The sequence below is a fragment of the Amblyomma mixtum genome, chromosome 3, assembly GCF_055824585.1.
Source record: "Amblyomma mixtum isolate Tamu chromosome 3, ASM5582458v1, whole genome shotgun sequence".
NCBI classification, from domain to species: Eukaryota; Metazoa; Arthropoda; class Arachnida; order Ixodida; family Ixodidae; genus Amblyomma; species Amblyomma mixtum.
The window spans coordinates 76672592-76688473 of record NC_143014.1 but is presented as its reverse complement, the minus strand read 5'-3'; the positions used below and the strand labels follow the sequence as shown (position 1 = coordinate 76688473).

General features: G+C 48.7%; 1 protein-coding gene across 2 annotated transcripts in view; it reads right to left on the bottom strand.

Annotated features, from left to right (window-relative positions):
• Positions 1-1930, bottom strand: part of bark (C-type lectin domain-containing protein bark beetle) — a 116542-nt gene extending 114612 nt beyond the window's left edge. For both annotated transcript variants that reach the window (XM_089579761.1, XM_089579762.1), the window contains exon 1: positions 1488-1930. In XM_089579761.1, coding sequence (XP_089435887.1) covers positions 1488-1730 — 243 coding nt within the window. In that variant the 5' untranslated portion in view covers positions 1731-1930. The remainder of the gene's footprint in view (positions 1-1487) is intronic.
• Positions 1931-15882: the final 13952 nt, after the last annotated feature.

Sequence of the window (15882 nt, the reverse complement as noted above, 5' to 3'; positions counted from 1 at the left end):
TCACGGCACGAACGTGCTTCCACCGGGGCCTGGGGCCCCGACAGCGATCGAGCAGCGGCGAGCGGCCGGGCGCAGCCTATGGAGGGCAACGGGCTCCGAGGAAGCTCGCAGCTCCCCAAACCAGTTTGAGACGCTTGCAGCCAGCGACAGCGGGGCACGCCGCCCCTGCTTCCACGGCCCGAGCAGGCGCCAGCCGAGGAACGCCCCGTCCGATCGCTATTCCCGATCTGCGCGCGGCCTTATGAACGCTCATCCCGGCGCATCACCGCCCACCGGGCGCAGTCCGGTCCGGCGGCGGCCAAACACCCGGGCGCAAACCGCCGCGTTCACCCAGCCCACTCGCTGGGTGCTCGAGGTCGCATCTACCGCGTAGGGCGTGCACATCTTGCAGACTCCACGGGAGGCACGATAATGCATACGGACTCCGCCGACGGCGTCCTTGAAAACAGCAGGGCGGACAGCTGCGATGACAGCGCGCTACGGCATTCACAACGCGCACTTATACTCCTATGCGATGGAGGGAACCCCCGACAGGAGACACAGGCTCTGCACGCCGAACTTGACACTGATGCTCCCGTCAGATAGTGCACTGTTGTTTTCCTTTAAAAGCGAAAACGCTCTTCAGGCGATAATCCCTGTTAACAGCGAGAACCAAGCGATCCATGACTCACAAGCGGCGCGCAGCTTTTCGACTGCAACACATTCTGATTGTAGCTACGAGCCGCCACACCGCGACCGCTGCGTCTTACGAGGTTCCGCATCACTTGCATGCCTACGTGTGGATTGCTCGCACGAGGCCCGCGGAACGCGTGCAGTGATTGTCGGCTTTCCAAATGAGCATGAGGTCAAGCACTGGTTATGCATGGTTACCCATCCCATAGCCAGCGCAATGAGGTAACCAAGTAGTCAACAGAGAGCATAGACGAACGGACGCTGTAGACGTCCGTTATGAACACCACGCCTCGGCATGCTTTTTAAAAGCTGCATACTTTAAGCTTTAAGCACGCACTTAACCAGTCTCCAAGGTTTCATTTTTAATTATTCTGTGCGCTGCGAGCTGGTCCAATCGAGAAATAAGTTCGCACTTTACCGCAGCTTGCAGAGGCGCGAAAATTGAACACCAGTCTCCAAGAACTTAGAATTCAAACAGCCTGCGCGCTAAACGCTTCTCTGCGACCTGTTTATCTCGCCAAGGTTGCACAGTAATCTCGTTCGCAGCGCGTGCGGATAACTTTCCTCTCGAGAAGGAGCGCTCACCTGGCGTTCATTCCCGCAGGAAAGATAGCGATGTCGCACCGCGGGGCAATAGTTAGAGCCGCAGATGCCAAAGGTGACCAAGAAATTACCGGTCGAAGTAACGAGCAACCGGAAAGGTGCAGAGGTCCCTCGGCAGCTCATTTCACGTGCGCCCCACTGATAAGACCCTATCTCGGTCGCTAGCCTACGGAGACCTCGCGTAGTTCAGCGCCCGAGAAGGAAATTCATACCTCAGCTTTGAGTACTCCATTGACGAGGATGCCCACGCCTGGCGCGAAGCGAAGCTCGACGCCAGGCTCGATAACCAGCTCGCCGGCGTCTTCGACGACAATGTCGCGTGTCATCCGATACGGACTGCCGGACAAGTTGAACACCTGCCTGTCCCTGATCTCGACGGGCCGGCCGCCGCCAAGTGAGCCGCACATGAGCCAGCATAGCAGGACTGCCGACGCCCAGGCCGGACGATGCCTCATCGCGAAGGTGCGCTGACCGTCCGCCCTCTCAGATCATGCCTCGTTGCGAGCAGCCGATGTTCTGCTATGCGAGCACGGAGTCCTCAGAGCCGATCACGAGTCTCCATCGCCGACGCGGCAGCGCACGTTACACTGGTCGCCCCGTTCAAACTTCAAACTGCGAACGACTTTCGGAATTGAGCGACTACTGAGCCACCTGGGCGAGCGGCGGCGCTGGCGGCGCTGGCGTTGGCCTCTCACCGCCGAGGAAAGGGCAGTGCTTGCGTCACGGCGTCGTTGCGCGCTCGGGCAACAGCGGCGGCCGCTTCGAAGAATCGCGCTGAGGCGCGGCCGCCGATCGCTTGCGTTCGGTTGCTGCGGGAGACCACGCGAAAACAGAACAAGCCCCTTTAGAAAATGAAAGATGTGCAATCGGGAAATTTTTAAAGCACCGCGGAGTGGTCAGTATATACTCTGGAGAGTTCAAGTCAATCCAAATTTATTCCGCAACAAAAAGTTACTAGGAGGACAGGCAGAATCTGTGAGAACAGCTTGAGGAGGCCTCACCCCCTAGCACACGGGGCAGCATAGACGCGTGCGGCTAAGGAAGTGCAGTATACTAGGGCGAACACGTACAGTCTTTGTCAAAAGTAACCAGGCTGCATGGTTTTGCTTCGCAGTCGTTTATTTAAACTATTATGCCAGCCCTCAAGCTCTAAATCTCTGTATGGTAAGGAGAACCCCTGTCCTCACCTTCAAAGAGCTTTTCGACCTTAGGGAAAGCCGTAAATGCTCTACTATACAAATGAGAAGCAAACCATGCAGCCTGGTTACTTTTGACGAAAACTGTACATGCATGAGTTATGCAACATCGCTCGAACAGGGACCGTAGTTACTAAAGATCGAATCCACAACGAGCTCACAACAATCTGAGCGGCATTCAAACAATATTTCTGAATATTTAAAACAAATCATTTCTCGAAGCAACACAACGTAGTGAAAGAAACAAGAAAAAAAAACACATTTATCGCTAATAGCTGCACGTTTCTTTTAGTAAAATTTGTGACCAAAATGATAAAACTTTTTTTGGCGCTGGGGGCCAAAAAGTAAAATCTCACTTTGAGGAATGCCTGCAATGTAAGCCACAAATAAATATATTTCTAGTGAGGCAAGTTTGAAAGAGACCTCGAAAGGAAAGAAATACGGTTTGAGTCAGCGCTGACTGGCCGATAGCAGCAACTATCTTCTTGCATGTCGAACAGCGTATGAGGTTGCGAGAAGGCGCCCGCCATCCCCACAACTTTTGAGGCGCAGCGCAATTTGATCGATCATTGATTATTATTGCTCTCATGTTACTAGCGACGATCAGTTTTGAATCGAGTCCGGTGACAGGCAGCGAGAAATAAAATGAACTCTTTTGCTTTCTTCTTTGGAGAGGGGGGGGGGGGGGGGCGGAAATAAAAGTAGTGAAGTAGTGAAATTGATTAGGGAAACAGTCACCCAGGTATACCACCAAAGCGTTATAATCATGTTATATGTTTGAATCAAACGTTCTTACATCGTTCTTAATGTCGATTTTTTTTCTAACTTTACTGCAACGTTACAAATTAACGCTGGTATAATGCTTTCCAAAAAATATTGACGCATTTTTATTACAATTAAACCACTTTAAAATAGCGTCAAAATAACGATTCCGAAGGAACACACGAATCAGCTGTGGCATTCATGCACACCAACAGCCTCAATCAACTCTGCGTGAAGAATGCTACAAAGGCGACAATAGAGCAGCATCACACAGCGCAGCTATAAGGCATGCGACACTCATGCACTCACCTCTTGTGTTGTTACCCCGAGTTCATGCTTTGCTCTACCCATGAGCAGCGCCCTAGAAGTGTTAATGATCGGTTGTTTATAACTAAGGTTTTCTAAACTAATTTTGGCAGTATGTATGCAATATATGGCTGGCACAAGCCAATAGCTTTAATTGCACAGCTCTGTTAGCTGAAGTTTATTACTGCCTGAATTGTAAAAAACAGAACAAAGCCCTGGAACAGTGCTTAAATTAGGTGCTTGAGGTAGGCTTATGTTGGTCAGAAAAATTAACGTTATAGTAACGTTTTGCGAATGCTGTAAGTTATTGTTCCATAAATATTACTGAAGCATACTTGCAATGCGAATAAGCAGCTTCTTCCTGGCTTCCATTATGCGTAGCTGGTCACCTACTGTTTTAATGGTGAGCATGAATTCTTAGTAGGACAATAAGCTTCGTGTGTTACGTATCTGCATCTTACACCTGTGCTTATTTCTAATGCTACTTTCCAGTTCTATATGGATCATTAAATAATCTTTCGAACATTAAAATACATTATACGCCAAGTTTCAGCATGTTTACTAATGTTTTATTGCTAACGTTAGTATTTCGTTCTATCGTAACGTTATACAAACGTTCGGAGCACAACAAACACGTTGCACGTTGAATTTTTACGCTAGGTTAAGTTATTCCGTAGCCAGATTCACAACAGCGCTACGGAACGAGGACAGAAGGAACACGAAAAACACAGGACGGGCGCTGTCCTGTGTTTTTTGTGTTTTTCGTGTTCCTTCTGTCCTCGTTCCGTAGCACTGTTGTGAATCTGTGTATTAAGCATGAACCAACTAGCCCACACCAGAATCCTCTTAGAACGTATTATTCCGTAGCACTTAACGTTATTTTAACAGTCATAACAAATATATCATGCACTCTATAATGTTTTGTGCAACCTGGGCGCCCCCATTGAAAAACGTGGGACAAACGCAGTTCGACCAAGCAAACGATAGTACGACATCAATGAGCCATATTAATGTCATCCACACCCGATTAACGTCCGTTTCAACAAGGCGGCAATGTCTAGATGACTTAATGAGTGAGTGAGTTATCTCTCTCAGTTTGGTATTTCTTATTCAGCTTGATCATTTTATTTCGGTAGCTTTCTTCTATCAGCAGCCCGAAACTATACTCACGCACTAACACTCTGTTTCTGACCTGACTGCTGGAGTGTATTAGGATCGGGTGAGCGTGGTCGGGCCGGAGAAGGGACGAGGAAGTCGGCGATGAGGTTAAGATGAAAACGAAGAAAACTTTATACAGGCTATTTACATGATTTACAGAAGAGCAACTGAGAGGGACTCTCAGTGGATGAGGACTGCTTCGCTAGCGGGAGTGCACACTGGAGTCCTCAAAACAACTCCCGTTAAATAACGCACGGATTCCCCAGATCCCTGTCTGGGGAATATAGTTCGAAGGATGACGTCCAATCGCATGGGCAGACGTGGACTCCGGGGGTACCACCCACGGCTGGGCGGTGCTGGCTGTCCCGCTCCTTCGCAGCTCGGTTGATGGGAGAGGGTAGAGGCTCAGTAATTAAACACTGCTGTCTTTCACTCAGCACACCACCACTCTGTTCGTTGACCTGAGGGTCGACTCGGCCACGGAACGCCGCCATCGTCGCCGCATCTTCGGCCTTCGGCGGTCTTTGACTTTCGCCGCTGCCACCGTGGTCCCACGGTCCTGGAAGGTCGCTGCCTTAATCCACACAGGCAGGAGGGGGGGGGGGGGGGGGGGCATCCCAAACCCAACAAGTGATAGGAAAAAAAGGACTGGTCGGCGGGACTGCGAAATGAATGCTGGACATTGTGTTAGTCGTACCTAAACTGTATACTAAAGATTAATGAATGAAAAGGGATGCCCTTGAGCCAAAAAAACAAAACGAAAAACAAAACAGTATCATCAATGAAGGAAAAGGAAGTATAGTATTTACTCGCATAACGCTAGTACAATAAACGCACCTCTCAAATTAGCGCCAATTTATTTTTATTTCTTTAAAAAGTGCGCTAATTGCGCGAGTAAATACGGACCTGCATGCTGCTCCTATCTGAATACAGTGAACGTAGCATACAAGCGCTCTTGCTGTCTTCCCGTTCACGTCCCTTCCCTTCTGATCGAGGTGCACTCGTCGTCATCCGGCTCGCCTGTGGAGTTTCCTCGTACAACCTCAGCCGATTGTCACTCGATCGCACACGAAAACACAGCCGCACACAATGCAGTATGTTTGGATTCCACGGGCATCTTGAAGGTTCCCAGGCTCGCTCATGCCATTTTCGCCAGTCGTCGTACGCCTGCGTGCGGGATGCGTGGCTCGCCGTGAACTTCGTTCCGTCAGGTCTTGGAGATTACCCATGGGTTTTTCTCTCGGTTGTAAATAAGAAGGCGAGGAGTCGCTTCGCAAAGAACACAGGAACATGCTCGCTTCCATAATGTAATGTACTCCTGTCCATGTTGAAGGCCCTAGAAATTTATCAGGTTGTGTAACTTATTAAGCTGACTCATTTTATCTGTTAACAGTGTTATAAGAAACTGTGCATGTGTTTCCTCTGCTGCTTCCATTGTACTGGGACTGAGGGCCTTTCAAGCTGCTTTAGGCAACTGTACCATTCAGTTGTCTAAATAAACACTTCGACTTGACTTGACTTGACTTTATGCAGTTTTTTCCCCAGTTTCCACCATTTTCTTTAAATGGAAAATAAATCAAATAAAATGAAATGAAATATCCCTGTGCACTTTTTCCTCTTGCTAGAGCTTTTTCTACCTTCTTTCTGACGAATGGCACAGAGCTATTTATGCAATCTTCATGAAACAAATGTTCACTTGCAATGTAGCTTGTTGCCAATCGTTTGAGTTAAATATTAATCATGCCGTTTTATGCATTGTTTCAATGTAAACCCCGTCAAGCCTATACTTGTCCGCTTTTTCCTTCGCATTCTTTTGTTTAACATCGTTGCACGATAAGTCTCTATGAGCTAAGCGAATATAACTATGCGCGTTCTTTTTGGGATGAAACGAATGAAGGTCCGATGCGCAAGAAACATAACGGGGCAATAACGACAGATTCCACTAGCGACAATAACCACTTTGATTCGCAGTCAACTAGACCGGTGCCTTTCGGTCTTTTGTGGCTCGGGGGCATTCAGCCCCTAAATTCACTACTTCAAACGCTCAAATAGAGATTTACAGACATATGGAGTTCAGTAATGCAGTAAACATAGATGAATATATACAAGGGTGTAAGACGTCCCACCCTCCCTTATACGCAGAAGAATAATTAAACGGATTGTCGCAAAAGCCGGTCGTGGTCGCAACCATGCATGCAGAAATAAAAAAGTTATGGCTGGGGGCCCGCTGTCGCGTTCATTTAGGGAAATATTTTAATGAAGAAAGAGGCACCAACAGAACATTTAAAAACATAATTCGCTCTCTGAAAAACTTTAATGCTGAGTAACGCTGATATATATTTCCCTAATTCGGGCTTAAAATGATACGCAGTCATGATGACTGCGGACAGCAACAAGTGAAAAGGTGCAGGCCACGGACTTGCAGAATAATTAACTCGTATAATAGCACCAATGATCCTCTCCGCTGTCGGCGAGTTCGCAATTCTCAACAGGCAAAAATGGCAGCGCAGGTGCCCGCCACCTGCAGGGAAGTCGATCTCGATTACAACGTTAGTAAGCGGACGCAAATACTTCAATCCTAAACATCGTCCAGGGTGGGAACATTCGCGAGGCGTGTGCGGCTAGCGTGCCAATGACCAATTATTTCCCGCCGTTTTCTCCACTTGCCAGTATGCGTCACTTTGAAGGAATGACGCGCCAACTTCAAACGCAACTACTCTTGGCTCCGGATCGCGCAGGGTGGAGTGCTTTCACCCTCGCAGCGACTCTCTGAAGAGGTCAGTCTTCGGCCAGCCGTTTCACCGAGCGGCCTGCCCGGGACTGGCGCTCATAGGCGCGTCCCGTTTCGAACTTCGACCCTCGATTCCGGCCGCAGCGAGCAACCGTCCACAGGGTCCCACGGGCGCCAGCTGCGGGCTCCGACGGCCGCGGTTCCCACAGAGCGCCCCGGCGTCGCAGCCGACGAGCCCGGTGGGAAAAGTAATGGCCGTCCCACCAGCGGCGGGATCTCTCCGGTATCCGAGAATTCAGCGGGCGAGGAGAGGACGGTGAGGAGGCGCGGGTAGCGCGCTTTCTCGCCCTCGCTCTGCCGCTTTGTTTTCTCTCTTTGTTTTGCGCCGCTCGTTGTCGCCGCGCTCCATTGCGCAACTCGTCATCTAGGAGACGGTCCCTGGAAGTGCGGCCGGTGCGGATAATGGTGCAGCGTGCGTCGTCCGTAGGGCGCAGCAGCGCTGCCAGCAGCAGCGGCCGCGCAGAGAGTTGTGGCGGAGCTGCATGCGCTGACCGCTGCCCCAGCGAGTGCGCGCTTGGCACACCAGAGGTGCGCTGGCAGTGGAGTCCGAGCAAATGACCGTCGCCCCCTTCCTGGCTGCGTTGTCGCCGCTCAGAAATGTCATTTGGCCAGATCCGCCTCAGCGGTCGCGACCCGGTGCGAGCCCCGGCAGAGCTGCGCGGCCTGCGCCACGCAGAGCACCGTGGGGTGGGGGTGAAGGGGAGTACCCTCCGCGGGCCAGCGGCCGGGGCGCCCTCGGCGAAGAGCATTCCGCGGCCGCCCCTGGCCAGCTTTCGCCGCCGAGGACGCCGTAGTAGGAGGGGCAGGGCCCGATCGTGACTTTCGCAGCACGGCGAGGCAGCCAAACATCTCCCCGCACGCGCTCTTCTGCGTGCTACGTGCACCTCCGCGAGAAAGCAAAAGCGAACCCCCGCTCGGCGATAAAACCGGAAATGGCCCGATCGTAGGTCTGTTGGCATATCCACGCGAACGTACTCCTTCTGATGGTTCTATGCTCGACAGCCCTTCTCTGCGCGGTTAACGTCGCGCCAAACTTCATTCGCGCTGTGTGCGCATCTCCTTTTCGATTTGCGGCCCTCCACTCTCTGCTTAGGTCAGCAGCGTTTTTTTTTTTTGCTTCTCTAAAGAAGCATCAACTCAAATATTTATTTCGGACATGTGCACGCATACACAGAAGCTGACAAAACATGACCACAGGGTGAGGCAAAAGGAAGAAGGCAGAGCATACGTAACTGACATCAAGCCATGATGACCAGATATTTGAAAGCTTCTATGAAGATGTGGAATCGGCAAAGACCAAAGTAAAAGCACAGTACACTGTACTGATGGGCGACTTTAATGCGAAGGTAGGTAAAAAGCAGGCTGGAGACCAGGTGGTAGGTGACGTAATCAAGGGTTTGACAGAATCCTGTCTGGCGAGGGAAAGGCATAGTGGTAAAATAAAACATACACTCGCCAAAAGATGGTTTATAAAAAACTTGACGTTTCGGGACCCGTACGGGTCCCTTGTGACTATGGCATAGGTTCTAGAAATAGTAGGGGAGAGTTATTAGTAGAGCTCGCAGATATAAATAATTTACGGATCATGAATACCTTCTTCCGCAGACGAGCAAACAGGAAGTGGACGTTGAAGAGCCCCAATGGTGAGACTAAAAATGAAATAGTATTCATACTATGCGCACAACCTGGCATCGTAGAGGATGTGGAGACCTTAGACTTCAAAGAACCAAATGATCAGGCAGTCTATCGTAAAGGATACTCGACAATAGACCATATTCGCACTATCAATCAGGTGATAGAGAAATGCGCAGAATATAACCGACGCCTATATATAGCCTTCTTTGATTACGAGAAAGCATTTGATTCAGTGGAAACCTCAGCTGTCATGCAGGCATTGCGGAATCAGGGTGTGGAAGAGTGCTATGTGAAAATATTGGAAGATATTTATAACGATTGCACAGCTACTATAGTCCTCCATAAAGTGAGCAATGAAATTCCAATACGGAAAGGTGGCACGCAGGGAGACATGATCTCGCCATTGCTATTCACCGCCTGAAGAGTTGGGGATAAGAGCTAATAGAGAATACCTGAATAATTTGCGATTCGCTGATGACATTGCCTTGCTAAGCCACTGAAGACGTGAACCGCAAAGCATGATCAATGAGTTAGACAGGCAGAGCAGAACGGTGGGGCTAAAAATTAACATGCAGAAAACCAAAGCAATGCTCAACAGCCTAGCAAGGGAACAGCAGTTTGCAATTGGTAGCGGGGGGCTGGAAGTAGTAAGAGAATATGTCTACTCAGGGCAGGTAGTGATCGCTGATCCGGATCATGAGAGGGAAATAACTAGAAGAATAAGAATGGGGTGGAGCGCATATGGCAGGTTCTCTCAGATTATGAATGGCAGTTTACCAATATCCCTCAAGAGAAAAGTAAACAACAGCTGCATCTTACAGGTACTCACCTATGGGGCAGAAACGTGGAGGCTAACAAAGAGGGTTCAGCTTAAGTTAAAAACAACGTAGCGAGCTATGGAAAGAAAAATGATAGGTGTAACGTTAAGAGATCGGAAGCGGGCGGAGTGGGTGAGGGAACAAACACGGGTTAATGACATCCTAGTTGAAATCAAGAGGAAGAAATGGGCTTGGGCAGGGCATGTAATGCGAAGGCAAGATAACTGCTGGTCCTTTTTCATTTCATTTCATTTATTTTTCCCTTAAAGGCCCGAGGGCATTACATAAGGGGGGAGCAAACTCAAGATTTGTACGAACAAGACAAGAACACTACAAAGAAAGAAAAAAAAAACATTGAAAAGGAATAGAAATGTACAACAGGTAAGGGGCGTCGAAAAGGTTATACAATATGTAACAAGTGAAAAAAAATTTAACACGAGCAAACAAAGGCTAAGGAATGAAAAAAAGCAAGGACACTTGTCTGTCTCAAGCACAACATATAATTGAAAAGATTGCACTCACGAAAAATGGTCCTTTAGTATTTCACGGTATGATTTGCGATTAGTGCATGATACAATGGTGTTTGGCAGGGCATTCCATAGAGCTATTGCGTGCGGGAAAAAAGAAGAACTGAGTGCTAACGTGCGACAGTTGATGCGAGCGATGCTATGATTGTGGTTCAAGCGGCTAGACGTCCTATGGGGGGGGGGGTTCTAGTTTTGCGTGGCGTGAGCGCGGATGATAATAGAAATGATGCAGAAGACAGAGGCGAGATATGATGCGGCGTGACACGAGCGATGGAATGGAGACGGACTGTTTCAGTGCAGTGATGCTGGTTTTTCTTGAATAGGAAGATGTTATAAAGCGGATGGCGCGGTTCTGTACGGCGTCGAGGTCGGCGGCGAGATAAGCTTGCGATGGATGCCAAATGGATGACGCATATTCTAATTTCGGGCGAATGAATGTCATGTATGCTAGTTTCTTTATTTCAGGGGATGCGTCCTTCAAGTTACGTCGTAAGTAGCCGAGTGTGCGTGAGGCTTCTGCGCAAATGTTTTGAATGTCGGTTACCCATGATAGTGATGGTGTTAAGGTGGAGGCCAAGATATTTGTATGATAATGTGGGGTCGACAAGAAGTGAACCAATGCTGTACTGATGCGGATTCATAGTGCGTTTTCTCGTGAAAGACATAGATTTGCACTTGCTAATGTTTAAGGACAGGAGGGACGTATTACACCATGAGGCGAGTGTGTTAAGATCGGTTTGAAGTAAAGATGAATCATTGGTCGTCTCAATAACTCTGTATATGACGCAATCATCTGCAAAAAGCCGTAAATTAGAGTTTATGTTACAAGGGATATCATTAATGTAAATGAGGAATAGAAGCGGTGACAGTCCGGCGCCTTGAGGGACCCCTGATGGAAGGGTAATGGAGTGGATTCCAAGAGAAGGCAAGTGTAGCAGGAGGTGGCAGTGAGTTAGGTGGGCGGATGAGATTAAGAAGTTTGCGGGGATACGATGGCCGCAACTGGCAAAGGCTAGTGTTAATTGGAGAGACATGGGAGAGGCCTTTGCCCTGCAGTGGGCGTAGTCAGGCTGATGATGATGATGACTTATCTTACGAGGCTTCAGCCCGGGTTGCACATCCACTGGCAACAAGGCACAAGTGAGCAGTAGAAAAATGACATAACATGATAAAGAGCAACAAAAATACTGTAATTTGCAAGGCAAGCTCAATCGAAAAAAAAAGAGGTAGGGTTTCAACGTAGTTAAACCGAGTAGACGTGCGAAAGCATGAGTTTAGCCTGAATGGCTCATGGTTTTGCTTTGCTGGGCATCGGCACGTCTGGCAACTTTATTAGACTCAGGCTAAGCTCTGTTCGAGGATAAGCTGGTCTGATCTGTTCGCGCCGCAGATGGAAGTTGATGAAGACGACGACGTGCAGTGCACAGCGTGAGAGGATGTTGCAGTTTAACACGACGCGTGATCGGCTGCGGCGATAGCTTAGTGCTCTCGTGCAGTGTCCAGCAAAGCTGATCTGTTCGGGCCGCAGCGGGTTCGAATCCCAGTCGCGGCAATGCATATTTCATTAGTTTGTTCAAGGTCAAGGCTTTAGCGATGGCCCGGTTTTTGCAGCTTTGGTCGTGAAGTAGAGCTTTCGCTCTAATAATGAATTTATAATACAGTACAATAGCTGTGATGAGAAAACAACAGAATGTAAATCATGCTAGCTAGGCGATGCCGAGCATGCTACCCTACACGTGGGAAGGGGAACAAAATGAGAAACAGAAAGGGGAGAGAGAAAGGTAGATCACTTTTTCACGTGTCCGTAGTCCATGATTTACAGGGTACACAGGGCATACTTTGAAAGTTTACAACCTTGAAATCAATCGTGAGTCTTTCAATAATTTCAAAAGCGCCTTTACAGCTGTCCTCTGCGATGAAGGCGCACCCGCAGCTCTCACACGCAGGAGAGTCTGCCATTGCGACTAAGTGGGAGTAGGAATTTGTAGACGCCACTCCCAGGCCAGGCACAGGTTTTCCAAAACGTGCGAATACGGTGCGTAGGTTCCCAACGGTTGATTCTGCACTTTCAGATGAAACTGGAATATCCTCAATCAAATCAGAGTAGCTGATACAACAACTAAGACAATTTGCCCTTCCACTGGACCAGAGTAGACTACATGAGTTCCAGTTCAAGACTGGCCAACTATCTCTTGCCGCTCCGAGAACTAGTCCCGCCATGTTGGTTCGGTCGCGAAAACGAAAGCGCCGCTCGGCGTTAACTAAAAGACAGCTACACTTCGTGTGGAAGGTGAAATGCCGACGCACTGTTGCGCTACCAATGCACTTTGCCAGGATACTAGGAAGCATGCGGGAACAAGGTATACGTTCGAAGTTCTCGTTTACTATGATTTTTTTTTTTACTGCGCGCGAACGTTTTAGTGACACCAAATGCAACACGAAGTATTATGTGTGCACGCTCCGACCCGTTCACAGCTTTCGCCAGCTGTGCTGATCATTGACAAAGCTTTAAAGGTGATTTGTTTTCAAATGACGATATGTGCCAGACTATTCGTCCTCTCTGATCAGAAGAGGAGCCACTTTCGAGCATTTAGTAACTCTCCGGGAGAGCATGAACGACCGGACGTAAACAAATCGACACGCACTTGAACGACGAATTAGGTAGGGCAAGTATTTTTCAGCCGGCGTATGCCGGTGTTCCTCGAGTATGTAGTTCGGCCGCAATGAAGTGTTTTTGTTAATTTACCGGTAAGTCGTGGCCTTCTGCACTCAGTGCGCTCCATCTGCAAACCATGATCGGTCGAGCCGCAACGTATACACTACAGTACGCACACAAAGAAAAAATCCATGCCCCGATTACAGCTTACTTCTCTACGTGCTCAGCTGTTAAATTTCTCCCGTGTCACGTTATTTTTAGGAGCGCCAGCAAAAGTCTTTTGACCGTGCAGCTGTCGCAGGGTGCCAGGCACTATAATCCGATGTCGTGCGATCGTGCGCGCTAATATGTCTCTGTGATGTAATGTACATACGCTGTGCACAGAAACTGATGTGCGAATGTTTTTTTTTCTCGGGGCTTCCTACAATCGATATCCACGCGATGCAAGTTTGTTAAAAAAAAAAAAGGACGTTCTTTCTCTAGTCAAGCGCGCTTTTCATGGCAACAGGGAAGGTTTCACTTCTCAAGCAGAAAAGTAAAAAAAATGCGTCTTTTCTTGCATTTCCAAACAATAGGGGCCTGCTTTTCTCTTATTAATATCGGCTGTTAAGAGTGCGATACCTGCTACACACCGCTTCCGTCCAATTTAAATGGTGGCGCTAGGAGCTAAGACCGCGAAAATAAACACTGCCAACTGCGCCTGCCTGTAACGGTGATGACAGACGGGGATGTGCATCGCACATTATTGTTAAATGGGTGGAATTACGCAGCTGGTCATGTGCCGTGCGTAATTACACTGCTGCACACGCAGCTGCTAACGCCGGAGCGCACGAAAGTTTCAAGTGCCACACAAGTTGCTCCGGGCGAACCTGCCTGCATGCCGCACAAAATAACCGCTCTCTACCTATCCAGGCAAATTTTCGCACAGTTAAAAATAAAGCAGCGATGATATAGTGCGCGACGCTTGAACCGATGCCTAAATTTTCGCACCAAAACGGCAACGGCAAATAGTTTGACTTTTGTACGCACTTCCCGGGGCCGATTCTTGCAATCTTCACAGCCAAACTTCAGGCGAAACAGAGGAGGCTGTAGAAATGAGCTGACGCTGACCAAACGACAAGAAATTAAGGCCCTACATTTGGCAAAAAATGAACGGTTATAAGCAGCGCAGCGGCTTAAGCTTGGATTCTGAAATCCTACTCGGGAGATTCATGACAGCTTCACAGATATCAAGAAAGCACGCTACCAAGCGACGAAGCCAGGATGGCAATCTTCGGAAGCTACGGGCACGGTGCTGCCAGACCGCCAAGCAGTTTCCCATATTGCGATATCTCCGCATCAGAATCCGTTCCCGGCCACCCCATTAGTCCTCTAGGAAGTGCTTTAGTAGAGTTGCTACCGAGATGTGTCGCACGAAGCTTCCCTAGCAGAAACGTCTTCCTTGCTACTTGTGGGATTACCACCTTGTAACCGTTGCCTATGAATCCTCCATCCACTGTGAACGCTTGGTGATGGCAAAAATAAGGCCTAAATTAGTCTCCGTCCTTCATCTTCTTGGGATAACCACGCTGGATTCTTAGTCTTAATTTTTTCAGAATGGCTTCCCCGCGGCTGAGGTCCTCTAGTAGTGCCCTTAAAAAAGGGGCAAAATCCAAACGCTGTGTGGCCAAGGCTTGCTCGGGCTCACTAGAAGGTTTCTCGTCTGCCGCACCTACTGGCAACCTGCTGAGTGCATTCGCTTTGCTATTTTGATGTCCAGACTTCTACTTTAATGTGCGCTTGTGGGCTGCCAAGATTAGTGCCGCCCATCTTTGGATTCGGGCAGCTGCCAAATCAGGAACTGCTTTGTTTTCTTTGGACCACCCTATAAATGGTTCCTGGTCTCTTTTCAGAACAAAGAGTCTACCGAGTAGGTAGTCCCTGAACTTTTTAACTGCAGACACCGAAGTCAAAGCATCACATCCTAGCCGGCAGTATTTCGGTTTGGTTTAGTTTATGGGCTTTAACGTATACCAAAGCGACTCAGGCTATGAGGGACGCCGTAGTGAAGGGCTCCGGAAATTTCGACCACCTGGGATTCTTTAACGTGCACTGACATCACACAGCACACGGGCCTCTAGAATTTCGCCTCCATCGAAATTCGACCACCGCGGCCGGGATCGAATCCGCATCTTTCGGGTCAGCAGCCGAGCACCATAGCCACTGAGCCACCGCGGCGAGAGCAGTTCCTCTCTGCGCTTGTCGCTTTTGCATCTCTTAGCTGCACCCGACGTGTCTTCTTTTGCTCCTTTGTTCCAGAATCGGTGACGGATATTAACGAAAAGATGAGTGGGAGATTTTCCAAGTTGACTTGGGTGAGAAAACATTTAATTTTAATGGCACAGTGATATGTTCCTTTGAGACATTTGAGCGAGCACGGGCGCCGATTACGAAGGTGGTTTTACAACAGAGGCCGCATTTTGTTTGTTTGAAACCCATTCTGAAATTGAAGCCTCGTAGAAAATCCCAGGAATACTTGAAAATAGTGCCCCAAACAGCATAAAAGCGCCTTTATCGAAAAAGTAAACATTCGTTTTACATAGAAAAGCATTCGCAAGAATGAACCACAGTTACATAGTTGCTTCGAAATGAAGTCATGGAGTTGGTTGCCATAGCTCGCATTTCAGGCTGCTGCAGTATGTGAAAAATAAATTAACCAATTCATAGCTTAGTTACCTGTGCTGAACTCTTATTGAAAGGCGGCATATACAAGGCATCT